Source organism: Carassius auratus, chromosome 48 (genome assembly GCF_003368295.1).
Source record: "Carassius auratus strain Wakin chromosome 48, ASM336829v1, whole genome shotgun sequence".
Lineage (NCBI taxonomy): Eukaryota > Metazoa > Chordata > Actinopteri > Cypriniformes > Cyprinidae > Carassius > Carassius auratus.
The window spans coordinates 10,385,738-10,395,187 of NC_039290.1; the positions used below are offsets into that span (position 1 = coordinate 10,385,738).

Consider the following 9,450-nt stretch of genomic DNA (forward strand, 5'->3'; position numbering starts at 1 on the left):
ATTTTTATAGATATATTCATAATGCAGTGTAATTGACTTCGCGTTTAATCACTGAATACTATAAAATAGCATGATTTCTGCTTCGTTCATCGATATGAAAACGCTTGAAATCAAGTTATTTCAAGTGATTTTGGACTTATTTTTTGTTTTACAACAATTGCCATTATAGTACCATTTTTACTTTTGTACTCCGCAAAGAAAATAAAAAATAAATAAATAAAATTATATATATATATATATATATATATATATATATATATATATATATATATATATATATATATATATATATATATATTAAATTTGAATTTCTTTATTATTATTTTTTTATGGGATTTTAATGATGAAACAACATTAAAACACTAAACAGTTTCCTTTTTTATTATGATGTTAGAAAAAAGTCACAGTTTACAGGTAAAACACATTAACATACTTCATCACAAATGGAATATCCATACAATAAATATGGATTTTTGTTGTAACATTAGTTACTTAATGCCAATTTTATGCTGATCTAATTGAAAAATGGTCTCAATGTCATTATTATTATTTAATTTTAATTTTATTTTATTTTATTAATATTTATTTATTTATTTTGGTCCTTATTTGTATTTATTCGTGGGGGGCAAACATGAAAACAAGGTATAAAAATATTACACTGCTCTAGTTTAACAGAAAATATATAAATATAAAATATTCATTGTAAATTGTTCTGCTCATTTTAATGAAATACAGAGAAAAGAAATGTTTCATTATGACTTTGAGACAGCTAGCTATATTGTGTCTTTCAGTGGAATATTTGTTTGGTAAATTACTTCATGTACACACATTCTGGAAGTCTTGGTTTCCATTCCCCGTCTGCGCCACAGGTGACAAAACTCTCTCCTAAAAGTCTTAAACCAGGGTTGCAGGCGATTTTCACGGTGTTTCCATATTTATAGACCGCCCTGAAACCCCTCATTCTTGATCCATGCGGCACATGGGGGTTAGGACAGACAATGACTGAAAAGCATGGTAAATAGTCTGTCAATTCATTTATGTATTCATTTCCGACAATTAATTTGAGAGAAAATACAAATGTAAAGTTTGTGATATCGAAGTGACCACAGATGTACTGTATATACATATTTATAAGCACAAACATAGATGCATACCTATGTATGACTGAACATTTGTTCTGGGTTTTTTTGTCAACACATTAATAATTTTACCTTCTGTGTATTACATTTAAATGTAAGTGAATAAATAAACAGTAAATAAAGTAAATATTAAAAAAAATTATAAATAAATAAAAATTACAAAGTAATTCAATAAATAAAAGTGAATGAATAAATAAAAAGTAAATGAAAGTAAATAAACAAAAAGTACATAAAAAAATGAATAAATTCAATAACTGAAAAAAACCTGAAAAGTAAAAAAAAAAAAAAAAAAATGTAAATATATAAAATCTGTAAAAAGTAATAAACTCAAACAGGTAAATAAAACCTCTCTAGAGTTACAAAATGATGGGCCCTTTATAAATATATGGCCACAAAATCAACATTGTGCACAGTAGAAACTGAGATTTAACTTCCCTTACCTTACCTGAAAAGCTAGAATATCTTAAAATACACCACCACAGTCATAAAGTCAATATCAATGATCACATGCACTCTTTATATGTGTACCTTTGCACTCAGGAGGAGGAGCGCTCCAGGAGCCCTTCTTGGTGCAGTAAATCTCTCTTGCACCAATCAGAGTTCCAGAACGGCAGTGATAGGACACCACGTGACCGAAGGGAACATGGTCATATATGGGGTCAAACATCTCAGCATCCCTGACCTCTGGAGGTGGAGGACAGTGCACAGCTGCAAAAAAACACACATATATCATCTATCTATGAGAGCGATGTACTGTGCAGTGTCACTGTACAGTAGGAAGCTGAATCCATATGCATTTGCAATATTGAAGCCAAGCTATAAAACGTAAAAAAGTCTCAGAAAACAATCATACGTTCACACACAGGGCTCCTTCCATCCCAGCCTCCATCCCGGCAGATCCGCACTTTTGGGCCGGTCAGCTCATACCTGACAAGAGCAATGAAACAAAAAGATGGATGAATGTCTAATAGCTAGGGATGTCAATTTAATGCATAAATCTAATTAATTAGTTATAGAAAAAGAACACATGTAGAGTCATCTGCTCTCTATAGCTCTCTCATATTACATGTTAAATGCTGATTGGTCCATGCAGCGCAGCTTTAAGCTGAACACGCCTGTACAAGTTGATTGGTGACAAACAAAGTTATACAGTATGCTCCTAATATTTAAAATGTTAGGGCAAAAATGCCCCTGTATGAGTTTTTGTATCATATTTATATTATGCAATGAATCAAGAATCACACGAGTGCTGTTCTTGTTCTGAGTGCAAATGCGATATTGATTTTATACAACAGTTCAATAAGTAAGAACTTAATATTGTGTTATATTTTAGACACAATATTGAGTGTTTTTGCTCAGCTTTGCAAATGCAAATGTTACCTATTAAAGCCACAGCAGAACTGTTGTGCATTTCCAAGAAAACACAATTTCTGCTTTTTAAATGAATCATGTGAATCAATGATTCAATGGCCTGTTCATAAAGAGAGCCATTTACTTCATCCATGAATGAATCTGCTTTTTGAATGAATCGAATGAATGAATGAATGACAGGATTTTTACCACCATCTACTGGCAGTTTTAATTTCTAATTTACAGTATAATTTCATTATAATCATTTATAATTTCATTAAAAATTAATTTCATTACATATGAGTGAAGTGAAAAGCTGCATGTATGCAAAAAACATTATGGTGGATTATGGCAGTTTGAAGTTAAAAAAATAACTATGGATGGATTTGTTTCAGCTTTTGTCTTCTCAAGATGTAAACTGATGGACTGGAGTGGTGTGGAGTATTGTGATGTTTTTATCAGCTGTTTGAACTCTCATTCTGACGGCACCCATTCACTGCAGAGCATCCATTGATGAGACACTGATGCAATGCTACATTACTCCTAATCTAATGAAGAATCAAACTCATCTACTGTATATCTTAAAACAGAGCGGGAATGCAGGTGTATTATAACTGCTGCTGTATCTCACCCTTCGTTACAGATGGCTGTAGCTGAATCTCCAAATGACACGCCGGTGTACTCGTATAGGCCATAGGAGAGCTCTCCGGCAGATCCGCATTTCTTTCCTTTTGATATAAACTAATTGTTAGATTCTTCCAACACGACATCAAAATGAAGTGACTTTAAGCTTAAAACAAGACAATATTTCTTCCATGTTTTAAGCAAAGTCACTTCGAATTACTTTGATTTTAAACTAAATGTGTCTTGATTTAAGAATGTTTAGGTAATCCGAGGAAGAAATCCTCAGATGCTTTAATATAAAAAGTGGGAGCTTGTCTGGCGTACTTTCACATCGGAGATGCAGGTTTCTCCACTGGCCTTTAAAGCAGTGTATAGTGGAGCTTCCTCTGGCTCGCACGTATCCTGTACTGCATTTGTAGTGAACGCGAGACCCAGATGGATACTCTCTCAGTTTGAGGGATCTCTCTCTGGGGAAAGCATGAGGGACTGACGGAGCTGGACCACATTTACCTGTGAGAGAACCAAAGTACCATTAGCAGACTGGAAAATTTGAGTACGGTCGAATTCAGAATGGCTCAATACTATGCAAGCTATTCATATGAATTATTTCAGTGTGTATAACTTGTGAAGAATGAAGTGAAAGCTATTTTTTTTTTATGAAAATTTGTTATAAAATTACATAATTTTTAAAATATATTTTAAGAAATGTTTTATGCATATATATGTGCGTGAACCTGGAGCACAAAAGCAGTATTAAGTCTCTGACAAGAGACAACAGTCACAGACCACCGGGCTCCCCCGAATCAGCTCCAGATCTCTGGAAACCATACTAAACCATAGCAGAACCCTGACTATATTTTATGGTTTGTGATGCTAAAGAACATTTCATACCGTCCCAGACAACTGTACATCTGTGGCTATTGCGGTTTAATTATAAACGCTAACGTAAACTCATATTTACCATAGTAAAATAATTTTCTTTGCCTCTTTATTTTTGTATACTGTAAAAACTTCAACCACATAGGTTGAAAATGAATAAAGGTTGAAATATTATATTAGAAGTTGTACTTATATTTTTTTGTAAAGTTATCCAAATGATTCATTAGCTAATCAAAAAAAGAACTTTAGATTAATTATTTATTGTAATAAAAATAATCATTAGAGTAGTCGACTAATCGAAAAAAATAATCGTTAGTTGCAGCTCTAAAACCAAGTGTGAAAACAAAATGAATTACCTTTCGAGCGGCACTCAGGCAAGCCCTGCCATTGGCCGTCTGGTCCACATGTGACCTGTGGCGAGCCAGTCAGTACAAACCCCTCGCTGCAGACGATGGTTACAGTGTCTTGGGGTCTGTACTGTGTCCTTTCTCCAGGTTTTATCAATCTGTTTGCCACATCAGGTGTTAAACACATGATCCTCGACACTAAACCATAGGAAAAAACAATCATGACATATGATCCTCAATTACAGGAATCAACCACTAGAGGACAACATTAAGCTGCAGAGCCAGTTCTACAACTTTTGGAAAACTCAACTCTGATTTAAAGGGATTTACTGCAACACAATCCTCTTACATCTAATACACTTGAAGTACACTTTTAGCTCCTTCATCAAACTTTTTCATAGTTTATGGTTTTTAGAAGACATAACTGTATTTTGATGAGCACGTGGTTGTGACCTTTAGAAACTCTGTAGTGTTTTAATAAAATTAAGGTACATTTTTGTGATGATTTTAATATGACAAAGGGTTAAACTCACCCTCACAGATGGGGTCCGTCCCACTCCAACCGTTTTGCGTACACATACGAACATTTTCCCCTCTTAATGCATATCTGCACAAGAAAACAATTACATCTATGATTAAAAAAAGACATTTAAATCATGAAATGAAATTTTTAGAGGCCTGCTTTAGTAAAGCATTTAATAGAGGGAGATCTAGAACAATCTATGGATGCCGAACCGAGTCAAAAAGAAAAGCGACTTTCTGCACTTATTCATGGATTGCAGACACAAAAATGAAATCTGAAGATAATGTTCAAATACCCTTTATTACACGTAGCAATGGCTTTATCACCGAATGATCGTCCTGTTTGAATGTACTGTCCGTTCTCTATCTCACCCAGTGCATTGCACTTTTTCTCTGGGAGAATAAATGAGAAAATATGAAAACGTGGAGTACAATGACTGAATATAAGAGATATTTTAGAGACACAGATAACAGAAGCATCTTACTTTGGCATTTCAGGTTCAAGTGTGTCCAGTGTCCTTGCTGACACTGTGATGTTCGACTTCCTTCTGATGGTGTGTAGCCCGGGGAACACATATAAACCACTTTTTCTCCATTATTGAACTTGAATTTTTGGAGATATCTTTGGTGCAGCTGCTTGTCAGGATACTTTGTTGGTTCGCCACATTGAGTAGACAAACAAGACACTGAAACGGACGGTTTCAAAGCACAGCTCAACAAAAATAAAGCTGATGGAAAATGCAGTTACTGTAAATCATTTGCTTCCACAGTTTTGTTCCTTATTATGCAAGCTGGCGATCATACTAAAAATAACATGTGCTTGCTATTAAATCACTTCATTAGTTACCAACCAATATGATGCATTAGTTACCAATGCAATATGAGTGTTTTGAATGTAAACTGTGGAGCACATTTGACCTGTAACTTGAAGATGTTTTGCAATTTTAGACTCCAGGTGGAGGAAAATCTATTTTAAACGTGGTTAAGGAAATAAATGCACAAGAAAACAACTCCACCTCAAAGCTTATGAACGTAATGTTTAACTTTATGCCTATGAATACACAGCATGCATTGATCCTCCAGCACTGAATACTGCTAAAATGGCTTATACTGTACATAGACTAATGTTAAATAGAAATAAAGTTTTGAATAGTCAAACATTTATACAAAATACAGCAAAAGTAGTAAAACTGAGAAATATTTATATAAATGCTTTCTATTTATTCCTGTGATGTTTGCTACTCAAGAAACATGTATTATTATTGTTATTATGTTGAAAACAGCTGAATTGATTTTTTTCAGGTTTCTTTGATAAACAGAAAAATCAAAACATATGAATATCAGAACACCTGAAATAGAAAGCTTTTGTGACATCATAAATGTCGTTATCATCACTTTTGATCAATGTAAAGCATTCTTTCTAAATAAAAATATTAATTTCTATAATTTATTTTGACTAATCATCTTCTCTCTAAACTTGACTGGTGGTTATATATATATGCCTAACAATATACATTGAATTACTTATTACTTTAGAATGCGAACTTAATATTCAACTTTATGCCTATTAATACACAGCATGCGTTGATCTTCCAGTAGCACTGAATATTGCTAATACATAGACTAACGTTAAATAGAAATAAATTATTATTTGAATAGTCAAACATAAAATAGGCTTACGTGTGAATAAAATATTGGCTGGAATATCAAATGAAGACACGACGTGTCACATCTAATGCTTAATTGAAGAGTTACTCACCTAAGAAGTGCGCAAACACAAGAAAGAGTAACGTTACATTCCTCCAAACGAGCGCCATAATCACGAACGACTACAGACGAACTGAAGGAATCTAACAGTTTATACACACACACACACGCCTGCTGTCGTCATGAGAGCTGAAAGACTGCCCTTATTTCAGTGTCACTTCACAGCAGCTCTTCTAATTATACATCAAATAACAATAAACGACGGACTCGTTCAATAATATCAAGATTGAGGTCGAACAGAACGCAGTTCCATCGAGACGCCATTAGACTCTCTTAGTGTTTATTAAAGTAACGTTAATAAGCCCCAAGAAGAAGGCTTCTCTGGGATTATTGCTTTTATAAAACGGTTATTCCATATAAGTAGTAAGGTTTCACAGAATAAAACTGAGCAAATAAAGTGTAATGGTATCAATAAAAAAATAAATTAACTGTTTTCTTCCATCAATGTAGTTACGTTACTCAGAAACAGGTATGGTTCAAACAAAGTGGTTGCCGAGCAACACGCAGAAGTAAACAAAGGTGAACGCGACTCAACCAATCAGAATCAAGAACCGGAACTATCCGTTTTATGTTACTAGTGGCTGTTTTTAATTGCCAGTAGTTCATCAGTAATTAATTAACATACTACATGGTAACCACAAATTAGCAATGGTTTTACTACACTAACCATAGTTGTACTAGTAAGGCTTTGGTTAAACAAGTGGTAATCATTACACCAAAAAAATAAATAAAATAATAATAATAATAATAATAATAAAAATAATAATAATTCATAAGGGAATATTGTTATATTGTATTATATTAAAATTATATTAGTAGTGATTATAAGGAAAGTAGTACTATTTCAATCACCTACTTTACCTATCTTATACTAAATCAAAAGTTTTTGAACAGTAGCCTATAAGATTTTTTATGTTTTTAAAGAAGTCTCTTCTGCTCACCAAGGCTGCATTTATTTGATAAAAAAAATACAGCAAACGTAGTAAAATTTTAAATTTTAAAATAACTGCTTTCTATTTGAATATGTATTAAAATATAATTTATTTCTGTGATGTGCAGCTGTATTTCCAGCATCATTTCTCCAGTCTTCAGTGTCACATGATCTTCAGAAATCATTCTAATATGATGATTTGCTGCTCAAAAAACATTTATGAGGATGTTGAAAACAGCTGAATTGACTTTTTTCAGGTTGCTTTGATTAACAGAAAAATCTAAACATCTGAATATCGGAACATTATTCAGTTTTTGTATTATTGTAACATTATAGATGTCTTTATCATTATCATAAAGCAATCTTGCTAATTAATAGTATTCCCTTCTATAATTTTTTGAATAATCTTCTTTTCTCTAAACTTTTGACTGGTAGTGTATATATGTGCCTAAAATATACATTAAATTAGGCTACTTATTACTTTAGAAGGCATTATACATTATATACATAATGGCTTCATACATAAATGTAAACATAGAAAACAAAATTCTTCAAACTATTGATTACTTTAGTTCAAGGGACGGTTGAATAAACTGTTTAGACTAGTCTTAAAAAATGTATTTTCTTCTAGACTAGTCATAACTGTCCGTTAAAAATGCAGTTCAAAAAGTCAGTTTCAAAAATGTAAATAGCACAATTTTTTGATCAGAAAAGTGAGACTTTTTAATTACAATTATCTCTTGGCTAATTGCTAGTCGGTCTAACTAGCTCTTAAGACTAGTTTAACATATAGTGGCCGTGTTATGCAACTGGCCCCAGAACTAGAAAAGGTTTCGCAACATATATCATTAAAACAAGCTCATCCATGTTTAATGTCTATGACTAAACAAATACCACTCCTTCATAAGTCATCCATTGTATGTGCATTGCATTGCATTGCATGCATTGTTTATGAAAAAAAATCTTCAAAATAATATTTTGACAAAATAATCAAGACTATCGGTATTTGGTTTTGAAATGATAAAGTCGTTTCAGTTTCACTTGCAGCAGTCTAAACATTTATAGTTATCTTTTGACATCCTTGAAACATTCTGGATACACAAATGTAATCTTGGGAATATTGAAGATTATTCTTTGCATCGTCCTTGATTGAGAAGTCCTTACAGTAGACCTAGAAAGCTTCTGACTGCATTATTATACAACATCCTCTATGATCCAGTAAGACAAGCCGGCGGTTTAAGGTCAGGCCGGTAAGACGGGTCAAACTCACACCCCATTTTAAGAAAGACATAATCATTACTTCATCCGCTGTGGGTGGAGCGCTAATTTAATACATGATGCCAGTTTCTGTCATTCATACCTGACGGATCTTTTCCACCTTCAGTTTGTGATGAACTTATACTGTGGAGACAAAACGTGTCACAACTTTGATATGTTTGGTAAACACAGCCTTGATTTGCCGAGAACACGATTGGATCAAGATTCCAGGAAATTTTATCAAGAATTCAACATCGTCTAATCACTGTACTGCCCAAAACTAAAAGACTCACCCATTTATCACTTCTTAAACATACTTTTAACAGCTATTCACAATATAAATGACTCGCTTGATTTTGTTTCAGGAATAGCTACAAATGTTCTCCAAAAAAGGAAAGCATTACTTGTTTTCCAGAGCTGTGGGAACAATGGTATCTGATGTTGTGTCTGTGAAGCCCTTTCCACATGGAAGGCCAGTCTGAATCAGAGCTGATCGTGTGACTCGAAGGAAATTAAAAAATAACTTACTCCACAGCTTCAATCTGCCTTTAACCACAGAAAAAAAAAGAAAGAAAAAAGGAATGTCAGTGTCTTTTGTTTTTTTTTTCTCCAAAAACGCATGGCTACATCAAAT

General features: G+C 33.2%; 1 protein-coding gene across 1 annotated transcript; it reads right to left on the reverse strand.

Moving 5' to 3' along the window:
• Positions 1-365: 365 nt before the first annotated feature.
• Positions 366-6,934, reverse strand: LOC113065832 (complement receptor type 1-like). The gene is made up of 10 exons (XM_026237369.1): positions 6,621-6,934; positions 5,347-5,547; positions 5,158-5,254; positions 4,873-4,946; positions 4,349-4,537; positions 3,438-3,623; positions 3,121-3,217; positions 1,993-2,066; positions 1,668-1,847; positions 366-1,002 (listed from the first exon to the last, which is right to left on the reverse strand). The coding sequence occupies exons 1-10, from the start codon at positions 6,676-6,678 to the stop codon at positions 812-814; spliced, it is 1,347 nt and encodes a 448-aa protein (XP_026093154.1). The 5' UTR covers positions 6,679-6,934; the 3' UTR covers positions 366-811.
• Positions 6,935-9,450: the final 2,516 nt, after the last annotated feature.

Bases quoted from the DNA above. Each gene is read 5' to 3' on its own strand.
- LOC113065832 (XM_026237369.1), bottom strand. From the start codon at position 6,678: ATGGCGCTCGTTTGGAGGAATGTAACGTTACTCTTTCTTGTGTTTGCG. The intron at 4,538-4,872 runs GTGAGTTTAACC...CCTATGGTTTAG, and splicing joins GACGGACCCCATCTGTGAGG to TGTCGAGGATCATGTGTTTA. The intron at 1,848-1,992 runs GTATGATTGTTT...GTTTTTTTGCAG, and splicing joins AAGGAGCCCTGTGTGTGAAC to CTGTGCACTGTCCTCCACCT.